The following is a 24,492-nucleotide window of genomic DNA, read 5'->3' as shown; positions in this document are numbered from 1 at the left end:
GCAGTGCAGAGGCATGTCCTAGAAATCTCTCACGGTACGGCGGGCGGCCAAGATACAGCTCTGGTTTTGTTTGGCAACAAAGATCATTTGATCATGCATGAGAGAATGGGAGGTCTGGCAAAGCCAGCCTTGAGTGAAAAAATGTGACTTCCAGTGTGCTTTCCCAATCTACTGGGCCAAACTAAAACAACACAGAGCAGAAAATTGCCCTTTGGGAAAGGCAGGAAGGGGACGCGGGGACTGGAGGGAGAGGTCTGGGACTTGCTGTCATCCCTCCAGATTCTAATGTGTGATGGGAATCCTCTGCTCAACAAATATTTATTAAATGTCCCTAGGTATGGCAGGACAGCTGGTACTAAGGGGGATGAAAGGTGAATGAGGCATTGTTTTCCTCCTCAAGGAACTTACAGGGGATGTTTACAGCTTGCTATTCTGTATTTTCTGAGACCCGACACAATGGTTTCTAAGAGGAAAGAGCAGTATCAGATTTACTGGTCATGTACTTAGCAATCTCACATGTACTAAAAGCAACAACGAAAGCAACCAACCAGGGAACGTCATCTTTTGGCAGCTGTTGTGTAAATCTAAAACTATTCTAAAATTAAAAGTTTAGTAATGAACGAAATAAGCGACCAAATGAATAGAAAAAAATCATAACGTTTCTTATGTAAAACAAAACAAAACAAAAGAAAGCACATGCCTCCTAAAATTTAGAAAGTACCAAGCCCTACCTGTAATGCAAGCTCAGTGTCTTCTTTTCCAAGTAACCATTTCCCAACTAAGAAGTCCTATCCTGAAGGCTTCAGGAGCTATACCTGCCCTATAGACACCATGTTTCCCCAAAAATAAGACCCACCCTGAATATAAGTTTCAGTTAACATCATCAACCAGATGGACACATTTAGTATGTTATGATGATGTTCCAGAAGATGGCATGACTGTATTTGAATAAATGTAGATTGTTGTACATGAACAAATAAGACCTCCCCTGAAAATACTCCCTAATGCATCTTTTGGAGTAAAAATTAGCATAAGACCCAGTCTTATTTTCGGGGAAACATGGTATTCTTCCAGCCTACACAATGTACCTTAAAATGATTTAGCTGTCAAGGGTCTCAACCTAGTTTGCCCTGAAAGCAGAGGATGAGACAAATTCTTGTGAATAAGTGCTTTACTTGGGAAGTGAGTCAAAGGGGCAGGTTGAGGGACTGTGCAAAATACAGGACAGAATGCAGAGCCAAGCCGAGGAGGAGTTACATCCACCTTGCTGTGGGTGCCTCGTGATGATGGTGCTAGAACCTTCCAAGGAGCTTTAGGCTGTGCTTCTCAGGATGAAGGGGAGAGTGTTTATCCTCAATTGCCTATCCTTTGGCTTCTGAACCCATTGGTCCAAGGAGCCCTATAGCCGCTGACTCTGGGACTCATGCTCTACTGTTCTCATCCTCAAGGACATGCAGCACCTTCTCAGAAAATTCTAGGGCAGAAAATGAGTCCAGGATGTTGTGCGGAACCTGTTTCAACTATTTACAGCGGTCATTACAGCAGCATTTAAAATCTGAGAATTTTATGGGGAAAAAGTCAGATTTTTCTTTTTTTCCATTTTCTTGTGACATTGGAAGATTTAGCAACACTAGACCTGAATTTCCCACTAGCACCAAGTTGCCAGAGCTGAGTGACTCTGCCTGGGCATACGTGATCCAAATCAAGACAGTCTCTAGCATGACACACCTGGAAAACCCAGTCTACTTCATTCCTTTATCTGACCTTCCTTCCCCTGTGAGTGTTCGACCGAGACTGCTCCTTGATCCATTGCTATGCTTAATAAATATCCACACTCTGAAGCAGGTAGGGACCAACTCCATGGTAACACTGACTTTCCTCATTGGCTACCCCCTTCAAAATAAACAGACTTGACTGTGTTTCTCTCCATGAATGGTAGATTTCAACTCACCATGACTGCTTTGATGTTGAAGATGTTGGATCGATTGACATAATTAATTGATGATGTGCTACTTTCCAACTCAGGTGCTCAAATTAAATCCTCGCTTTTATGTCTAACAGAATGTGAGATGAGAAGAAGCAGGGTGCTAGGAGAATCAGTCCTCTGGCTTCTTCTGACTCAGAACAAAGAGGTGGACCCTGGCAACCAGGACCTCTTGTATATAACACCCGGGCGAATGGTTGCTCATTATTCGTTTGGAAACACTCTGTAGTAAGTTCCCGGCTACGTGGTATTTATTAAGCAAAATCCTCTAAGAATTAGGAAGCACTCTTAAAGCTAGAATTACGGGCTTCTGAGTGAAAAGTGAGATTCCCAGTCACCAAGCTAAGTATAAGGTCCTGTAAACTTGAGGTGCTATCAGCTACTAAAGAAATAGTTATATTCTGCAGAGTGTGTCCTGTTACACTCAATCCTGTAGGATGTTGTATGTATATAAAAATAGTTTTAAAAATACCAAAGCCTGGCTTTGATTCCCCAGAGATCCCAGTTTCATCAGTCTCAGGCAAGCCTTAGGTATGGGGACTTTTCAAAACTTCTCATAAGAGGCTAATGTGCTGCCACTGGTCCAGAAATAAACATGGCAGGCGGCCACACTCACTGCCCCCTCACTGCTCAGCTAGGGCAACTCAGCCCCTTGGTGTAGCCTCCCAGCTGTTTCCTTTCCGGGTTTGTGAAGCAGACAGTGTTAAGTGGGTCATCTCCAGGCAGGGTTTTTGCAACACATACAAACAGGGGTCAGAGTATGAACGCTAAATTGTCACTGTGAACCACGGAGGATTTGAACCCAAGTGTCCCAGGACAATAGTGGTTTTTTATGAAAAGTTATGGGGTCACTTGACTTTGCAGTCATTTTCAGAGGGACTTATTTGGGCCATGGATATTTATCCTGCAGTTGACTGGATTCTTTTCTTGTTTGAGGACATTAAAGTAATATTGCTCCCTTCTATCAATGTTCCAGCTGCAGCAAATAGATCTATAGAAACAAATTTAATCCACTGGAATTACTCTCTAAATAAATTCAACATTTTGGCTCAAAGTGCTACAAATAAATTCAGTGCTTTAATTCCCCATACGTGGAGCGGACCTTAACAGTACAAGGACAGACTGACAAGCATGTATTATACAGCCACGGTGGCAGTGGATGTGAGGGAGTTTAAAAGGAAGTGTGCCAAACTATTTTTAAAATAAAATGCATCCCGCTGGGACAGCAACTGCCCAATGCCTCCTATTCATAAATCAGGGTGAACAAAGAAAAGCTTCACGTTTCATGGCTGTGGCCAAAGGAAAAGACCTGGAAAAGGAAAGAGAATAACAGCTCTGGCTGAGAGTACAACGGAGCCCATCTGACTTTTCTAGTTGTTATTTCTCCTTCCCAAAAAGATCTTTCTATCTTGGAGACAATGCATTCAACATATTGTTAAAGGGACTTCGGTAAAATATTCTAAATATTATAAAAAGCTGTTGGACATTATTACATAAGGCGATGGTGTACTTATGTTTAATATCTTTGCACACACTCAGTATTTGTTCTGATCGCTCCCAGCACAGATTTATTACTAAAGTCGGTCTGACTTGAGGTTGAGTGGAAAGAAAAGCAGTCAGTGCAGGAGGAATACTGAGTGGCTTGGGGGTGCAATAGACTTCGGCTACAGCTGAGGGAGAGGGCTTGGGAGATATGCATGACAGTTAAAGTGCTCAAGAGATGAACATGAATTCACTTTGGGAACACACCGGCCCCCTCCTCTTCATATGTCCCTAGGGATGCTTCTGGAATTGCCGGAGCTGAAAATTAAATTATAAACCTCACACATGACACTGAAAATGTGATATCTCCTTTGATAATATCAGTGTGGCGATTCATCGGTGGGTAGGGCAGAACCCCTCCTGGGCCCAGACGGTAAGCCACGGTGAGACAGATATTGGCCATTTTTCCATTTCCCACAGTGCTGTTTCTTTTGTTTGTTTTATCTTGTTTTTTTTTTTTTAAGTTTGCTGTCAGAACCTTATCATGTCAAGATCGCATTGCACCCATCTCACATAGTAGGTCCCTGCAGAGGCATCTCACATAGTAGGTCCCTGCAGAGGCATCTCACATAGTAGGTCCCTGCAGAGGCACAGCTGTGTTATGTAACATCAGCACAGAAAAGCGGATAATATTACTGGATCACCAATACTCAGAAAAAGAAAATCTTCGTGCAATCCAATATGTGGGTGCCAGAGTACGCTGTGAAAAACTCTTGCAAGTCAGCATTTCACCATGTGGGATTTGATATCGTCATGCTGGACATATGCCCGACACACATGTTCCAAGTGGAGTCCTTTCCTGAGACGTGCTTTAAAGTCTTCTCATTAAAACTGGCTACAAGCCACTACCATGTTTCCCCCCAAACAAGACCTAACTGGAAAAATAAGTTCTAGCGTGATTTTTCAGGATGATATCCCCTGAACACAAGCCCTGACGCGTCTTTTGGAGCAAAACTTAATATAAAGACCCGGTCTTATTTTCGGGGAAACAAGGTAAGAAGAAGACATTGTCTTGTTGCGTCTGTGAGTCAGAGCATGACACTGCACAGTACTTTGTTTATCTCCCTATTCACAGGAGTCAGAGATTCGTGTGCTGCATAAGCTGAGTCACTCACACAGAAGATACTAACAACCCATTAAGGGCCACTGGATTTCAGAGGACAGAGGTTTCACCAGCGAAGTAGCCCATGGGCTAAGCCTTGCGGGATACACAGGTTGGATTAGGCAGATAGGTATTCGACAGGGAAAGAATGGACACAGGAAGGTCTGTGCTGTTTTTGCAACTGCAGTCTCCCTCAGGGTCCTGACATATACAATAAACGACTGAACAGGAGGACTGGTGTAAGAGAAAAGGAGATGTGGGGTCTGTGGCAAATTGAAATGTGAATTGACTGGCTACCGGAACTCAATTAAAGATTTCTAAAGCAATCTGTAGATCAAATGACACATATCTAGGACCCGAGGATGGTCTGTGTGCATTAACTTTGTGGCCACTGATTTATGGGATAAAAAAGGAAACCTATTCTGAGTACTGAACAGGGAAATAGAACTCACATTGTTTTATTTATTTATGCTGTGAATGTTAAGTCAAGTTTGGACGCGTTGAGTAGACCACATAAAGGAAAGTGAGGTTTTTTTCCCCCACACTCATCGATGGATCTTCTTTCTTTTCCTGTTCATTGATTACATGTGTTCTCAGGTGAGCTCCTTATTTCTTTTCCTGGTACATTTTTCCTGGGTGATCATATCAATTCTCATGAAATCAATAGCTGTCAACTCCTAAATCTCTACTCAGGCCATGCCTCTCTCCAGAATTTCAGAGCAGTACATTTAGCTATTAGATATCTACACATGCATGGCCTAAAGGCACTTCAAATTCTAAAGGTCTATGGTTACACACACTATCTGAACACACAAACCAGCTCATCCTCTGTTTCCAACCCTGGTGATTGGCACTAACATTTAGCCAGTTTCTACAACCAGAAACTTCAGGAATATCCTTGAATACTCCTCTTCTCTCTCTCACTTTGTCCCATCAGTTGCCAGAAAGTACTAATTCCACCTTCTAAACATCCTCAGCTTTGCTAGTCAATATATCAGTTGGCAAGCATAAACTACACACTCACTTGTACATACACACACACACACACACACACACACACACCCCTCATATCTGCTATGAGTCCCTGATTTATTTAGCCAATGAGTAAAAATGAACAAGGGATTGTAGTCACACAGAGGAGCAGTGGATGAAACAATATTTTTTCCTATATTTCCCTTGGCTTGGATGCATCTGAGATATTCTGTGGCTGGTGCTACTCTGCATAGATAGGGACCTAACAAGGTTGAGAAAAAAAAAATGCAAATTCTTGAAACAACACTACATTTTTATATTCAGGTTTATGTCACCATTCCAGGAGAACTTGACCTAATAATCTATGCATTTCCATTTCAGAGGCTATTTATAAGCATTGACCTTGCCTGGCTCTTTAAAGAAATTCAGCATCAGAAAGGCAACTTTCTCTTTGCAGAAAAAGAAAGCAGCCTATGCACAAGAGTCCCAGAACAGTATAAGTCCCTGCACTTTTTCAGTGTCCTGAAATGTCAGCAACCTTTGGGGTTCAACCACATTCCTCAGACCATCTCCACTATTCCAGTTCAGCCTGCTAGGCTCCCTTGCTTAGACGGAATACAACCTAACTCTTCTCACTGACCATCTTATCTCCCTGTAACATATTCCATAAACCGAAGCCAGCACTATCTCCCTCAAACGCCTTTGTGCCCCATGCTCCTACCACTCTAGCTCATCTGTCCCTACTCCACACTCAGCAAATTTCTTTTAGATCCTTGCATTACCTCTGGACATTTGCATATGCTGTATTTTTTGCATGAACACTCTTTCTTGCCTGCTTTATCTCCCAACTCTTCTTCATTCTTCAAGTGTATGTCACATTTTCTGGCATCCCTAATGTGCAATTCTAGGTTAGCTACCTCTCCAACACTAATCGAAGTTAAATAACAAGATTGTTGTAAGGAAAGTGCCATGGAGAAGAAAGAGCAGAGGACTAAGGGTAAAACTCTGGAGAATTACCACCATAAAAAAGAAGGAAAAGGAAGACAACTCAAGGAACATTAGATCCAAAGTTGAATACAGAATTACAGAATGTGAAGGATAACAATTGGGCAAACTGAAGATTGTTACTCAATGGCCACAGTTATTGGAAATATAGATGTAATCCTAGAAGGGCAGTGAATATCAATCATGAAAATCCAGATAAAATTGACTAAATGACATAGACTCCAAATGATTACATACGGAGTGATGAGAATGGATTAATTTTCATCCAGAGATTATATGGATAAACTCTTCTCTTAAGTGAACCCGTTCTAAAATTTACATTTATCTACATGCCATAAAATACACATCTCTAAAAAAAAATGTTTGTATCCAATGACACTACCTTAAAGTATTTGTCGAATCTTTTTTTTTTTTTTAACTTGTAAAATTGTCTGACTAGAATTCTGTTACAGTGGTTGGTATGATCTGACAGCTGTTAGATGGTATCTTTCATTCCTTTCTAAAAATAGGGAAATAATTTGTGAGTTATGTTCATCTTTGGGAACAAAAGATATGGTGCGTAGGGAGTCAACTGCACTCTATCAACAACGGGAAGAATAATGCTTCATTTGAAGATGTCAGAATTTTGCAAGTCATAGGAAACAAATCCAAGAGGGAAAAAAAAATTAAAAAAATTCTGTGGCACACAATATTCTGAAGACTGGAGAGCAGATGATCACCGCTTTTGCTGGGAATAGGGTTAAAATGACAATAATTATAATTATAACCACTAGCCTTTGTTCATCACTTATTAAACGAAAGACAATGTCCATAGCATGACAAACATATAATTGTTAGAAATGATCCCAATAACTATCTTGGCAAGAACTTTTACAAGAAATGAAACTTAGTAAGTATATTCTAGAATGTGATCAAGGTCACATTGATAGAGCACATTAGTATTAGGATACCAACACAATTTACTTTGGATCTGCCTTCTTAACTACTCTCCCATATGCCTTTCATAGGATGCAGCATGGATTCAAGTTAGTCTGGAAGAAGACAACAAATCATATTTCACTGAAAGATGGTAGAGTGTCTTTTTTAAAAGATTTTTCTTTGAAGCAACAACACAACCAAAGATTAAGAAGCACCATGTTATTCTCAGTTGAGCTATGAACAGAAGTCGGGCCTGGAGGCAGAAGAACAAATTGAAAGCAATGTTCTCGAGGTACTTTTCAGCCTTGCAAATACTGACCAAACAAACTTTTGAACTTCACTAAGATCTAAAAGGTGTGGTGTTCTTTGTAAAGATTAGCAATTTGAAAACAGAATCTTTCTAACTGTTGCTTTGGGTGCCATGAAAAAAATAACTATTTCAGAACAATGGTACAGACAGAAATGGTTATAGGTTTTCAAAGCATATCAACAATTATTATTGACCATTAATTGAATCAATATAGGTGACACGTTAGCTTACTAGTGGTTCATGAGTTGTCAGGTCATTGATGCAGGTTAAACGTATGCCTTGACAAAATTACACAGAGCAAAAAATACCGCCCCAATTATTTTAAAGATCACAGGAGAGAGAACTGATTTATGAAATACCAAAATCAAACCTAGCCAAAATGAATATGTACTTGTGCGTATGTGTGTGTGCTTATGTATTTTAAAAGTGTATCAAAGGGTTAGTCAAAGTTAGTTCTGTGCTAGAACCGATAGAGAGAACTGATGCAAGCATTACTTTCAAAAAATCCAATCTGCCCCCAATTCTTTCTTCAACTTTGACCCAAACAGCCAGGCTGAGGTGCAGAGAAAGAATTCAATCTTGGCCCCTCTCAAGAGACTTGCACTACTAACCGGAAAGAAGGGCGTTTTGAGGCAGGAGAAGCCTGGCTGAACTCTCTGGCCCATTGGGCCCTGGCTAGCGCAGAAGCCAGTCAGTTCTGCTTACCTGAGCAATACCATTTAGATAACAACACCTTTCTTGGTAAGTGCTCCAGGCTGAGAAGTTGTGCAGAAAGGCGATGAGTGTAGGGGAGGGCAGAGGATTGGTGCTGACAGCCTGGCACACATCTGAATAGTATAAACTTTTTCCTACAGCTGGTTAGTGGAGAGGGATGAAAGAAGGAACACTTCCAGGGAGTCTGGAATATTGTGTTTCTCTGAAAATAACACCATCCGGACCATCAGCTCTAATCCGTTTTCTGGAGCAAAAATTAATATAGGACCCAATCTTATATTATATTATATATGACTGGGTCTTATATCATATAGGACCCAGTCTTATATTATACGTGACCGGGTCTTACGTTATATAAGACGTGGTATTATAGTGAAATAAGACCGGGTCTTATATTAATTTTTGTTCCAAAAGACGCATTAGAGCTGATGATCCGGCAAGGTCTTATTTTCGGGGAAGCATGATAGTTGTGGAAATGGAGGAAAATAGGTGAGAAAAGGAATATAGATCAATGGGGCTGGTGGTAGTGCTCTGTATATGTTCAACAGCTATCAGGGACTGCAGTTCATGTACTATTAAGAAAGATTTAAAGGTGATGAACCCTAAAACAATTATAAATTGAACTTCATAGTTCCTCCCTTTCATTTGACTGAGGCTTTAACGGCTTGTTTTTTGTTTATGTACTGGGGGGATCAAACAGTGGTTGAAAACACGGCTCTTGAATCCAACTCCATGATTTGAAACCTATCTCCACTTCTTCTTAAACTCTTACCTTGGATGATTTATTTAATCTCTCCATGCCTCAGTTTCCTAATCCATAAAACCGGGAATGATAACAGTCCCCACCTTACAACATTGTGACGGATGTTAACTGAGGTACAACAACCCAAAAGCTTAGACTGGCATCTGACATGTAGAAAGTGCGTACTGAATGTGAGCCGTTATTCCTTTATTATTATTATTGTGGTTGTTCAACACATCTGAACACTGTACACGAACTCATCCTGGTGCAGCACAGAATGCATATCAGAGTCACACGCACACAAATATGCAAATGTAGAGTTCAAATCTAACTTTAGGCTCCTAAGACACAGCAGGATGTCTTGTATATCACACTGCTTTACACCCTAGCGTCAGGGTGTAGGATCCAAAAAGCAGCTTATACAACTCGCCTGGGGATTTGGCCGACCTACCTTATTCACAGTGGCACCTATTTCACAGGTAGGATTGGCACTGGGTCTGATTATAGATTAGACCACTGGTCCCTTTTGTCAAGTGCATTAACTCTCCGACCACTAGGATGATATTTCTTGCAGGATTAGTCATTTACTAATTACTCCAACGGCCACAGACGGAAGGTCAGAGATTTTCTCCCTTCTAACCAGGAGGACCCAGCATAATAGAGGCCAGACAGATAATTAGAAGAAGAGGCCCCCAATAAAAGAAGGCAGAGGAGGATTCTGTGTTGAAAGCAAGCAAAGAAGGCAGAATTTGACAGGCGCTTCTATCAGCTTCTCAGGGGAACACCTGGCCCCTCTCTCCTGCTGGGACCTGGCAGCTTCTCACAAGTGATACTTGCAGCCAGCCAGCTGGGGAAACTGGACAAGGTCTGACCCTGGCCTCACATCACTTTCCTGGCTGGCAATTCTTTTCCACTCTGAGTATCTGCAGAGTCATCCAACTGTGTTTGCCAAAGTTGCTTGTATGTGAGAAGCGTGTTTGTTTTATAATCAGTGTCTTGGGTTTTAAATAAGAATACCACAGGAGATGATCACACAACGATCCCTGCTACTGCGCCTCTAGGCTAATAAGTACTGAGATGATCCTGCTCTTTGATTTCATGAATAAGAAAATAAAACGGGAAATGCATGACATTTAAAAAAAAGTTATTGTTATTACTGAGTGTAAAATTTATTTTAACCCTCTCGGTAGTAGCTAAGTTTCATGTTCAATGTGCCGCGTGCCAGATTGTATCTCCTGTTCCTCCTGTGCTTAAATATGTACTTATTTACTTCCTGCAGAGTTCAATTTTAGAACCCATCAAAGGAGATCCACTCAGACTCTGGCTACATTTTCATGCATAAATTCATAGACGTCTTCAGAAGGAATTGCACTTGCATATGCAAATACTTTCCAATGCCTTTTCATTTTTACTTTTGGCCTGCACAGTTTTTAATTCATGCAAACACATTATACAAACAAATATGGGCTCAATAACAACACACGGCATGTGTGAATTGTTAATTGCAAAGCTATGAGTTTGATATGGCCAAGCAACTTCCATTATTATCAATGGAGAGGAACAAGATTAAACAGGAAGAAGAAAGGTATATTTGAAAATAAAATCCCAAGCATTTGGTTCCATTTTATGTAAATATTAATCAGGGAAAAATGTGACAGGCCAATCCACAATTCAACAATAATCTGGGATCTACAGTTCAGTGAACAATGACCCAGAAGCCGGGATCCACCTTTAATGAGACTTAGAAAGAAAAGCTTACATTTCAGCGCAGAATCACAAGAAACAAAATGTATGCAGCAACACCGTAAATGAAACCAAAAATACAGCAGAAAATGAAAGGCTTTCAACCATATTGAACGTGCATCACCTTTCAAAATATTGGAGTCTTGTATTAGTGATGCTCTTGGAAATAACAGAAAGGTGTCAGAATTTTTCATACTGGAAACTTAAGCACTCCCTTAATTAATTAAGCTGTGATTCTTCGTACATATATTTTTTTCCCCAGTTCCCACTACATACATTTTGGGGTCGGGTGAGAACATAACAAGTAAAACGCTCGTTGAAGTCACTCACAGATCAAAGACATTTGGTACAGAGCAATTTGCAAGCAACCCTCCCCCTGTTTGAAATGTGTTTCATTTACATGAACGTAACTCTGAAAATAAGAGTGAAGATTAAATAAAAATTGCATCTTGCAAGGGTCCACAACTGCAATGGAAACATAATTTTAACTGTTTCTCAGCTGATTTTTCTGTAATATTATATTAAATGTAAAAGCTGGAGCTAGGCTACACTGAGAGCATACAAAAGATGTTTTTTATAACAGGCACTGGATTATAGATTTTACATATACATAGTGTTTTCTAAGAAAATAATAATTAAAAAAATAAGAATAAGTAAAGAAACTTAAGGAAGCTCAGAAACCAGGAATGGAATTCCAAGCTGCTCTCCATTGAATGAGTGTGATCCTGCATGGAAGGAAACCTAATCCCTGATGATATTTGGGGGTGGGGCCTTTGGGGGTGAGTAGGTCATGAGGGTGGAGCCTTCATGAATAGCTTTAGCGTCTTTATAAATGGGGGCCAGCGAACTCCCTCACCCTCTTCAGCTGTGTGAGGGCACAGGAAAAGACATCTGTTTGTGAACCAAAAAGAGGGCTCTCACCAGACACCAAATCAGCTAGCACCTTCATCTTGGACATCCCAGCCTATAAAATGCGTGAAATGAATTTCTGTTGTTTATATCCCAACAGTTTACAGTATTTTGTTACAGCAGCCTGACACACGCTAAGGTAACTCATTAGGAATTAAATTAGTTGCCACATGTATTGGAACAAGAAATAAAGAATCAGTGATGTAATCACCTGGCAGACCGGGTCTTGACCTTTGACACTGGCCGAGTGACCTTTCCCAGGACATCCACTGTATTTTTTGTGCATTCACTTGTAATTTTGCTAAGGCAAAATTAATCGAACACACAACAAGGCTGGCAAACAGAATGCAAGATGTGGAGCTAGTGAGTCAATTTAGCTATACCACTTCTCAGCACGGTTTTGCTTTGGTCTGCATGTCTACACATGGCCCTTGAAAGGTGATAAACAATTCCTAATGGATGTTGGACACGAGGAGAATGCCAACTGTTAGTATTTGGGAGAACACAAATTTTACTCCCCAAAGAATTAAAAAAAAAATGAACACTATAATTCAAGAGGAATACCCCTTACAGAGCCCAGGGTCTCCCCTGTGTTGTTTGTGTCAAAACGCACCACGATGGGTCTCCAAACGCAACCACCAAATTGTCAAAGAATTTAGTGTCCAGGACAAAAGAAGCCCTTTTGTGATACCCACAGGAGTTTGATATGGTGCGTAAAAGGGACTGTCCTCATCAATTAAGCTCTAATGGGACACTTGATGGCTCCATGCTTTGCTCCCAGTTTTCACCAACCTAGTTAGTCATCAACAACGAACAACAACGCACGTCAGAATGTGAGGCAGCACGACGGGGAGGCCCGCTCCACATACCTTGTCTGGGAAACTCATCTGACTCCCGGTGAACGAGGTCTGTGACTCGGTTTCCGTAGTGCATTCTGCTGTCGTGGTCATAGGCCTTCAGAGTCTCGCTGGAGCTGTAGGACTTCTGCGTGGGCACGCGGCAGTCTTCACTGTCCAGGGACGAGCTCGTGTAGCGGCACTCTTTGCCACACCGCCCTCTGGTCAGGGAGCGATGTCGCCGGTCCTTTACATCCATTATTCCAGATCAGGCAGAATGCGGATGATTTCAGAAAAGGTGGGCCTGAGTTTTGGCGCTTATCACTTTACCACCTGAAAACGTGGAAGGAAACAACCAAGACTGTGATTAAAAGAAATGCTGTTGCCCGTTCTGACTCACATGAAAACAAAAAAAGGCCAATTTGGTCAGCGCCACATAATCTGTTTTGCAAATGCTTGATGTATACTGAAACAATCAGCCTACATAAAAGGGCTTGATACAGTGAATTAATTTTCTTGCTGTTTAATTTAATAGATTTGGGGGAAAACGTAATAGCAAAATAACTCATCTTTTGATTTTCTATATGCGCGCAAATGACATGATATCTGTCACTCTAATGCAAGATCTTACTACGAAACAGTTCAAAGCAAAACTGATTTTATCCTTATTTAATTATAGCCTCTTATTGCTATAGCAGAGTTGGGAAAAACGAATTTCAAAAATAAATAAAAATAAATGTATACGAGGCACAAATTTATGCTGCTGATGCTTTGTGATGGTACCACGTGAATTCGACTAACACAAAATTGCCCATCTAAGGTCTGGAGAATAATACGATAAGGCATTCTTGACATGCAAACGCTCTAACTCCAATTCTGTAAGGAGCCTTCAGCAATCTCCTGGGCGGTTTTCCCACCTTTGCAGACCTGTGTTTTAGACACACCTGGTCACTTCTTTTCCTAGACATCTATCAACAAGAGATCTTGCTGACAAGAGTTCCCATTGGCACAAACAGTGCATCACCAGCCTAAGCCCACCCATACTGCCCCTTCCATTGCTGGGATATCCTTTGCAGAAAAGGAAAACAGGGAAGAGCACAGACTACAACAGGAAAGGTGATAGAAAGGAACCTCTCTAACGTGAACTGGCAACCAGGGAGCCCCACAGTCTGTCATTGGACACCATGGGCCTGGAAGCATGTGCCAAATATCACTCAGAAAACACAAGCCTTCTGCCTAGCAAATACAACAAAAAATGCTTAGCTGTCTCCAAGTTCCAAATGATAGGCTCTTATTGATTTCACCAGCCATGCAAAATAGCAGGGACCACGGGGCCAGAGTCTGGACAGAATGGACAAAAAAGGATTTTAATTAAAATGGAAAATACAACTTAGAGCCAGTGTAATCATTTTCCTCCAATCTACTGTTGCTCTCTGAGTCCTCTATGTCAGGAAATACTTGGGGAACAGATGTGTAGTTCTGAGCCCCTCTGCTCTTCTTTGGTTATTTACCACCCTGTAGTGGGATACCTACATGTAAACCAAAGGCCTAGCCTATACACACATGATGTGGATGGCATCTGTCCTGAGCCAGCAGGAGCCAAGTTAGCCCTCCTGTATCTTTTCACACCAAGAGGCCCTTCCAGATCCCAGCACCCCTCCTAATGTACACTATTTGTATACTTTATCAAATACTGCCTGTAATGGACAATTTTGTTTGGCAATTGGCCATGACAAAGGGTGCACGTGCTCTGAGCACCAAGCACAGTCGTGCTGCTGCCACAGTCAGTAAAAAATAACAGCTAATACTTAGTTTCCTAGCGGCTACATTTCCCGACTGGGGAAGTTGAGAAGTCCCTTTGAGAGTCGCCAGTCAAGACCCCAAGTTACCGGTTAAGATGGTTGGAGGACACCAACAGTCAACGCTGGCTTGTAAGTTTTTACTGTGCAGCGTCGATTCAACTGTGGTAACATCAATGCAATTTCTGAATGCCAAACATCCTCTCCCTTCATTTCCAACATGTGGTCTCAGCATTTTAGAATCCATGTTAAAGGCCAGTTAAGAGCACGACTATTGGAGCCTTGATTGAATGCCAATCTCCCCATAGTCCCAACTAGCCAGAGCCCTTGTACAATTACTCCTGTCCTTTCAGACTCAGTTTCTCAACCAGTGAAAATGGAAAATAATAGAATCTACTTCATAGTTTTCCTTTCTTTTCTTTTTTTAAATTAAAACAGATACTGTGATAAAGCTCCCAATATGCTATCTAACACACACAGTGGCTCTATAAGTGGTTTTTGTTTGTTTTCTTCTCCTTCTTCTCTGAAGGATTAAACTTTTATTTTTTGTCCTTAGCTAAGTAGTCACAGACTTGTATTAGACAGAGGGCGGAGGTGAAAATATAAATCCCTGAAAAATCAGTTCTGATTATTAATCTCAATACTTGGAGCATTAACCAATAAAGAAAGCCCTTTAGCACCTATGGAGGGCATATAACACCATGTAGCAACGTTGAGGAGCCAGCCACAAGCACGTTTTTAGGGAACTGAGTGTTTTGAGTAGATTAGGTCATTTCCCTCTCACCTGCTTCACTGTAAGTTTTTTTAGTGTTCCTGACTCATGAAAACCTATCGCCTCTAGTTTGCACCATGCTTCGGAAAGCAGGTTGACATTTGATGTGTGTGTATATGTGATTTTATTTTACTTTTAAAAATCATGCTCTGATTTAAAGGCTTATTTTTAAAGACAGAAGGCTTATTACCTATTTATAAAGTACAAGAAATTTTGTGTTTGGACGTTTTGATGTCTAATTTGGTTGCCCAATGATCTTTTCCTGCTAAACTCCTCTTTCTTCGCTATGCCCTTGAGAGTTCAAGTTTGCCAGCAATGTCATCTTCACACAAATGATAGAAATTTTTATATAATGAGGTAAAAATCACAAGTCTTAGTCAGGGAAAGTTAATTTCCTAGGAAATTGAGCAGAGTATACAGACTGTTAGCCTATAGATATTCTGCATTCAGGCTGCCTGTTATTTAATTTTTTTCAATATATAAAACAAGACAAACAAGGACATTTTATATTAAAATCTGGGTCTCCAGCTTATCATTAAAAATTGGGCAGTTTTGAAATTTCTGCTCCCAGAAATATGGAATAAACATACTTTTACCTATTCCTCCCAATAAGCTCAGCTTTAAAACCCTGGGCATCATATGTAAAACAAATATAAAAAGAGTCTGAAAGGTGGAAAGAAGAGGCAGATGAACTACGGCCCTCGGGACCCAAGGAACAATACTGTGGTGAGTTCCTAAATTTTTTTTTTTTTTTGCCCTATATATCCTAGACTTGGAGCTAAACACACTGGCAACCCAGAAACATCAATAGGCACAGACAACAAAGTCTCCAACAGAAGTTGGCTCCTTCTAGCCAAAGAACTATGAAAGGAGCTGCTTAACAAAAGAGACAGCTTTTAGACAGTAACCACCTCACTCTACCCAAACTACATGGAAAAAACTATAGCCTCACCCCATCTTCATCAATAGAAGCCAAGTGGGGAGCCTAGATTTCCACACCGCTGAGGAAACAAAAAGGGATCGCCACTTCAAAAGCAATGGATTCAGAGAAGGTTAAGAAGAGAGCCAGGATTTTAATCCCTTCCAGGAAGTAATGGGGCAATTCCCTACTCCTAGGGATCCTGGCCTTCTACCCACTAATGGGAACAAAGTGGCCCTCTCGTTCTCTGCAGGGCTGATGTAGGAGGGGGCTTAGCCGAGAGTCGGCACTTTCACTATCTCCTAGTGGTTACGAGTCCTTCTGCCCCTTGGTTGCTGGTTGCTGGTGTCAGCAGATGCCCTGTCTGGAGAAGTAATCAGGTACTGTTATCCCTACCACCCAGGGAAGTATGAATGGAGAGACCTACTGAGAAGCCAGAAATCCTACCCCTCCCCCAAACTCCTAACAGGGAGGTCCCTGCACTTGGGTGTTAACAAAGAGTGAATGGGGACTCTGGACTTCTTTACCAACCTACCAATCATGAGATGGGACCTCTCTTATTCTCACAGAGCAGGATCAGAGGAAACCCGCTAAAATAGAAGGTTTAAATAAGATCCAGAATCTCGTAATATAATACCCAAAATGTCTAATTTTCAATGAAAAAAAAAATAATAATCACCTGTCATACAAACAATTAGGAAGAACTCAAATTGAATGAAAAGAGGCAATCAATAGATACAAACACTGAGATAACAAAGATTTTAGCATTATTTGAAATAGATTTGAAAACAGCCATAAAAAGGCTTCAGTGAGCAATTATGCAACTGAAACAAGCGGAAGAGTAGAAAGTCTCATCAAATAAACAGAGTCTCAGAAAACAAACAGATGATATAAAGAAGACTCCAATGAAAACTTTAGAACTGAAAAACACTAAATAAATAACAAAAAAGATAGACTAAAGAAAAAAAAATGAACAGAGCCTCAGAGACCTCCAGAATGATAACAAAAGACCTAATGTTTACGTTGTCAGAGTTCCAGAGGGAATACAGAAAGAGAGGGGCTGAGACGGTAGGGAGGGACTGGGAAGGTGCTAAATACATCCAAACTTGCAAAAGACATAAAGCAACACATTGAAGGAGATGAGTAAATCCCAAACAGGATAAATCCAAATGCGTCCATATTAAGACATATCGTAGTCAAACTTCTGAAAAGTCTGCAAAGCAGTGAGATTAAATAACACCATGTAGAGGAAAACAATTTGAATGGAAGTTTCTCATCAGAAACCATGGAAGCCAGAAGGAAATGGCAAAATATTTTTCAAGTACTGAAAGAAAAGAACTTTCAAACAAGAACCCTATATAAGGTGAAAATATCCTCCTAAGATGAAAGACAAAACAGGAAACTCTCAGATGAAGAAAAAATAAGAAAATTTGTAACCAGCAGACATATTCTACAAGAATGGTTCTAAATTGTTCTCTAAAACAGAAAGGAAACAATGAAAGAAGAAATCTTGGAAATAAAAGTAAAATAATAACAGTTGAACTTCATCGAAATGAAACGCTTTTACTCCTCAAAAGATCTTGTTGACAGGATGAGAAGACAATATACAGAATGAGCGAACCTATTTGCAAACCATATATTTGATAAAGGACAGATATCAAGAATATATAATTTTTTTTTTAAACTCAACTTTCTAAAACAACAATGTACAACCTAAGAATAGGCGAAAGACATGAAGTGACATTTCACTAAATAGGACATACAAATGACAAACACATAAAAAGATGTTCAACATCATTAGCCATTAGAGAGATGCAAATTAAAACCACAATGAGATATTACTACAGACTTGTCAGAATGGCTAAATAATGATGATGATGGTAATAATAATTATAACAACACTAAGTACTGGCAAAGATGTGGAAAAACTGGATGACTCATACATTGCTGGCCGGATGTAAAATGGCACAGCTACTTTGGAAAACAATTTAGCAGTTATTAAAAAAGCAAACAAACAAACAACTTACAACTAAATGTGGACTGCCTTACAACTCAGTCATTGCCCACCTAGACAGTTATCCCAGAGAAATAAACCTTATGGGTAAACAAAAATCTGTACACAGATGTTTGTAGCAAAATGTTTGTTTATAACAGCCCCGGACTGGAAACAACCCAGGTGTTCTTCAAGGGGCAACTGGTTAAACAAACTCTGGTGTACTCATGGCATGAAACACGACTCTTCAATAAAAAAAAGGAATGAGCCATTGATATACACAAAAATCAGGACGATTTCCAGAGAACAATGCTGAGTGAAAACAGAGAATTCCAACGGTTACATGCTGCATACTCCACTTGTATAACATTCTTAAAAATGACAGGGAAGTATAGAAATGAGACCAGATTCATGGTTTCCAGGGTTAAGGTGGACGTGAGGGTGTGAGGGAAGTGAGTATGGCCACAAATGGACATCACGAGGAATCCTGTGGTGATGGGAATGTTCTCTATCTGGGCGGTATCTGTGACAACATCTTGGTGATCATACCGGACCACAGTTTGCAACATGTTATTGGTAGAGGGTGACTGAAGGGTACTATGCGATGTCTCAGTCTTACTTCTTGAAAATGCACGTGATTCGAAAGTTATACCAAAGTAAAAAGCCTTATACATGTAATCTCTCTCTCTCTCTCTCTCTCTCTCTCTCTCTCTCTCTCTATATATATATATATATATATATACATATATATATACATATATATACATTGTATATATATACGTTATATACATATATACATACATACATGTGTATATATATATATATATATATGTATATATATAATGTTTAATCAGGAAATCCAGCAAACATGGACTAGAATTCCATCATGAAAACAAATGCCTGTCTAGGACAACACTCACAATTTTAGGCTGGGCACACAAGCTCTAATTATTATTATTATTATTATTATTATTATTATTATTTTACTACCCTATTGATTTTATAATCAGTCTGCTTCACTTATTTGAAACCCCTGCTTGGCCAATATAGGTCATTATATTCGTGACTTTTGGTGCAAATGAAAAAGAGATACTGTTGTGACCCCTGGAAAAGATCATGAGAAGCCAAATACAAGCAGCAGCGTTTGTCAACATATTTTCTTCTTAAGACAATTCTAAAATAATAAGATGTTGGTCTTCATCTTAATATGGTTGAACACCCAGCCTCTGTCTAATGAAATGCATTCATTACCTGCTATGGACAAGCACTCTGCATAGTTGTCCTTGAAAGTGAAGGTCAACAATTCACAGGGGGAAATGCAAGTTTAGAGACTGATTTTACAAAGTAATTAAAATTGCCTTGAAGCAGTAGGAAAGACGGTAACCAAAATTATAAATCTTTTCCCTAAGCCTCTGCCTTTTGCGGCACAGACAAATGGCAATCATTGGATGGCAATGCCTCTGCCCGCTCGTTACTACTATGCTGAGGCTTTGTTCTGTTGCATTCCACATTTCCTCCCTGGAAGAGTGTTCACACTGCTTTTTTCATCAGTTGCCTAAGTGGGTTCCATCACTTTAGCAGAACAGACTACAGAGATCTTGCCTGCAAGCCTTTGTCTAATTAACTAATCCTGTGAGCTGTAACACCGTTGACTATTAACTTTTCAGATTATCCAACTACTTAAGGGGGTTGACTTGTTAATCACTGACAGCCCACTTGAGATGCGTGTGTGTGTGTGTGCGCGCGTGTATGTGTATTAGATATGTGAGTGGAACTGTATGGGTGTAAATATGTGCATGAATGATGCATTGGGTAAATTTTAGCCACATCCAACAGAGAAGTACTATTTTCCTGTTACGACGCATACTGTAGCTAGTTGTCTAAACGTGAGTCACCCTCATCTCTGATCCTTGATCACCCCCACTCCCTGGGCATCCTTTCACTGTGCTTGGACATATTTATCTTACAAACTGCAGACCTTTGGAAGGTTTGGTACCAGGAAAGCCAGTCATTTCCAGATACCACATGGACTGGAACTCTGTCAATTCTGAACAGAGATCAATTTGACCCCTTTCTTCCCCATTGGAAACTATGAAAAATCATTGAAGAAGCGCCTCTAGGAAGGAGTGCAGAAAGTCAATGCATGTGAATCAAATGTGCTTGTTTACTAATCTGAGCCGATGCCCCAGATCTTTTAGAAGTCCAATAAAAAGTTGCATTATACGAGCATGTTTATAGTTTAAAAAATATATACATTTAAAAGATCAATCAGAAAGCTCCTGGAGAATATCTTTTTTCCTTCTGATAACATGTTAATTGGATTGCTTACATATTTCTTAAATATTGCAGGTGTCATGCTGCTATGTTTCAAAAGAATTAATAGGTTACGCACGCTCCCTTTATCCATAACTCCTCTGTAAATTTTTCCTATTACTAAAAGTGGAAATGCTAAGTCAACCTAAAAACAGTGCATTCACAGATTCCTTTTGTGTGTGTTAGAACTCCTCCATGAAACTGGTTTACTTTAAAATCGTTGAGCACCAAAGGGAACATGACACAGAACCCCACACACAAAAGAGAGAGAAGCTGACCCAGTGGGGGAATTGGAGTCTCACTCACGTGGCCGCTCCCTGACCCTCAAGTCGGGCTCAGATGGACATAGTGTGAAAACCTGAGTGTGTATGCAAAAATTTCCAGTCTCTTTTCTCAGAAACATTTAAGAACAAGCCTGAACATGCATACACTCCAAAATATCTGGACATAGAATATCCCTGTGGTCTCTGGATGGACCAAGGAAAATCTGGTTTAAAAATCTACAAAACTAGAAGACAGTACCCTACTCATTTAATGCACTAGGAAATAAAGGTCAAAAGGACTTGGCTTTCCGTTCCCCTGCACTGTTATACTGATATATCGGGGGGATAAAAAGCCAACTCCGGTTAATGTCCAGCGCAGAAAAAGCAAATTCACAACTGTATTTTGCTCTCTAGCTTCAGAGCTACATGATGTTGCCTTTTAGAATCCGTTAAGGTCCCTGGAGCCATTTGCACAGGAAATGATGAGAGCGGAACCAGGATCTGCAGTCTCTGAATTTTATGAATTGTGAAATGCAACGACATTTCTGTGTGCTAGCAGTCCCAGTGAACCAAAGACACAAAGGGATACAATGCACCCTTGGAGTCTAGGTGTTTGCCATCATAGTACAAGCCTGCGGGTTTGCGTATAGTATTCTTATCTGAATAGCAATACAAAGTCGAACGTCCACATCACATTGGTATTTAGTCTAATTCCGTGTCTTTCCCCCCTTCTCCAGTTCAAACTGTTTAACATTCAAGCCAGTCAGCATGGTTATACCTCCTGCTAAAATTTCAGTATGAGACGTGGAAGTTTACCGAAGCCTTTGCCTCCGCAGCTCCACCTTCCCCACATGCAGGCCCCGCTGCTCTCCTCCCATTTTCCTCTGTGCCTCCTGAGATCAGGAGCCAAACAGATGGCTGTACCTTAGGCATCGGCTCAATTACCGTAACCAGAAAGACAGACCCTCCCTCTCCTCCTCCCTGCAATGCAGCGCTAGAGAGGCAGCGGAGCCGGCAAAGGAGCCCACAGCCTCAACATCTAATGAAGGAAAGAACAGAGCACCTTCTTCCCAGGTGGCTGAGTGTGGCCTTCTCATATAAGAGACTGAACATAGCACCAGATACTCAGAGGGAGCAGGGGGTGTTGGACCACTGATTTCCGAGCCGGACATCAAAGTAAAACATCACTGGCAAGTCAAGCTCCCATTGACGAATGCCCACACAGCGCCGGGCTTTGAGGTAGGCTCCTTGAATTGCACAGTCCTGCAATATAGGCATCTTTATGCGTGCCTTAGAGATGGAGCCATAAGAGACTCTGGGAGGTTAAGTGACGTGCTAACTCCACACGCTTAGTGAGTGCTCATTGGGACTGAGCGGTGTCTGACTCTGAGTCCGGCCTTCATTACAAAAAACAGTAGCTCAGAGAAAAGGGCAGTCTTAGAATGTTCTATCGCATCCCTTTTGGTCACTGAATTTGTAATGGTCTGAGAACCCCGTCCCCCAATTTTCTCATGAATGGAAGTAACCACATCACAATCCCGATGAATCCAATAAGGAAGACATCCACTCTATTGACCAGTATATGCAAGTGCCTCTTATACGTCATGGAAATGGAGACAAAGAAGAGGGACGTATGAGACATTTCGTGAAGAGTTGACAGGGATAGGCCTCAGTTTCTACAGCTGGAAATGAAGATAAGGTGCCTGCCTTGACGGGTTAATGTGAGAATGCCAAAATGGGACGTAGGAATCTCTTAAGAACAGATGCTCAAATTGTGACGGACTTTAACACCACCACCATCAACTTCATCCCTGCCGTCAACAACATCTAGCCATTAAAAACTGCAGTAGCTATTAACTTCGTGATCTCCAGAGTACAAGCACCACTATTCCAAATGATACCTGCTAGGGTGCCTCGTTTCAGAGCTCTAAAGGGTTAGCATAGCAGCACTTTCTTAGGCTGGACATACAGATACCACTCGCCCCATGTGGGATCCAGCTTTTGAGGCAGGAGACACTTTGTCTAACCCTGAAAATCTGAAACTGAGATGTTCTAAACATATCACCCATTCTTCTGAAAATCAGAGAGATTTTTGCCCTGTGTTTTAAATAGAAAGTATTGAGTTCATCATAGAAATGATCACATATGTGATAAGGAGAAAATGACATGAAAAGGATTAGTTGTTTATAATTAATTCATTATCTGTCCAGAAAGGAGGATGCTGGTAACTGAAAATTATGTTGTTTACGGGGAATAAATGTTGGAGGTGGAGATGTAGGACTTCAGGGACTGGGATGGGTCTAAATTACTCTGCATAATAAATAGTGACATGGAAAGGTCTTAAGAGAGTAGGGAAGTGCAGAGACAGAGTAATTTACACATCCTGTGAGAAAGGATGTAAAACAGCGGATTCACATTTTGAGAGGGAGAAAGAGAATGGGTGGTCAGCTCCACGGGAGTCTGCAGAGTAGAATGCTATCTAGGTGATGTCAACTCTTGGTGTTCCATGCCCTCACCTAAAAGAAAAAGATGGGGGTTGGGGGGACTTACAGCACCATCTACTTTCAACATTTCTCTTATGTGTATGTGAGGATGAAGTCAATGTTTTCTATTATTTTGTTATTATGAGAAAGCAGATAATACTTATGAAAGATTTGCTTCAATGATGAGGTGCCAAATTCAGAAAGAAGTGATAACAAGGACAACAATCTGCTCTGTGTGAGACACTCCTTGAAGGCAAGGACCTTGTTTCCCACCAGTAATCTATTTCCGGGAGCTGGCAGAGAACCTGCCTTAAAGAACACCTGTAAAGCTGTGTTAAAAATAGTAAGGATTTACATAGAGGCAGCTGAAGGGAAGAGAGAGAGAGAGAGAGAGAGAGAGAGAGAGAGAGAGAGAGAGAGAGAGAGAGAGAGAGAGAGAGAGAGGTTTAAAAGGCCTTAGGCCACTTTTGTCTCTCTTAGTGTTTAACTGTCCTAAACATGTTTTTCAAATCTATTGTTAATTTTCAGGCTCTACACAAGAATTTTCATATAAATTTTGTAACATATTTCCTCCTGCTTTGTCAAACAAATACAATGTAAGTTCTCTTTTAGGATACCTTCTGCTTGGTTTACTAGGAAACAAAATATAAATATGCCCAACTGCTTGGAAATTTTTAAAACAGTACTCAAGAAACAGGAGCTGGCCATTGATATGACATAAAGTCAGCATCTGTGACCTACCTTTAAAACATCTTTCTGTTTTGGAAAGTATGTGCTGAGAACTAAAGCAACGATGTGTCAAGAGTCAAAAAAACCTGTCTGTAAAAACCAGGTAGCAATTTTTTTTTCCACATCCTAGGGTGTGTAGCAACTACCCCACTCTCCCACTGTAGCACAAAAGCAGCCAGAGAAAATACTTAAATGAATGGGTATGTCTGCGTTCCAATAAAACTTTATTTACTAAAACAGCCACATAGCTTGATTTGACTCTCAGCAAGAAGTGGGCAATTCTGGCCCATCATTAGCTTGAAGGTAAGCATGCCCTACCAAGGATCTCTCAGAAGAAGAGGGCTACCGTGTCACAAACTTTGTCACAATGTTGAATTAGCACAGACAAGAAGATATTCATGGTGAACAATGTGGGGGCACAAACTAGTACAATGCAACTAAAGG

The 24,492-nt window shown here is 40.7% G+C and overlaps 1 protein-coding gene across 6 annotated transcripts in view; it reads right to left on the bottom strand.

The window, feature by feature from the left end:
* The window catches only part of TENM2 (teneurin transmembrane protein 2), a 1,145,520-nt gene that overhangs the window by 860,515 nt on the left and 260,513 nt on the right, over window positions 1-24,492 (bottom strand). For all 6 annotated transcript variants that reach the window (XM_081034975.1, XM_081034979.1, XM_081034980.1 and 3 more), the window contains exon 3: window positions 12,811-13,110. In XM_081034975.1, coding sequence (XP_080891101.1) covers window positions 12,811-13,036 — 226 coding nt within the window. In that variant the 5' untranslated portion in view covers window positions 13,037-13,110. The remainder of the gene's footprint in view (window positions 1-12,810; window positions 13,111-24,492) is intronic.

This window comes from Rhinolophus hipposideros (assembly GCF_964194185.1).
Source record: "Rhinolophus hipposideros genome assembly, chromosome: 23".
Lineage (NCBI taxonomy): Eukaryota > Metazoa > Chordata > Mammalia > Chiroptera > Rhinolophidae > Rhinolophus > Rhinolophus hipposideros.
The sequence above is the reverse complement of the archived record's forward strand: the minus strand, read 5'-3'. Positions and strand labels throughout refer to the sequence as shown.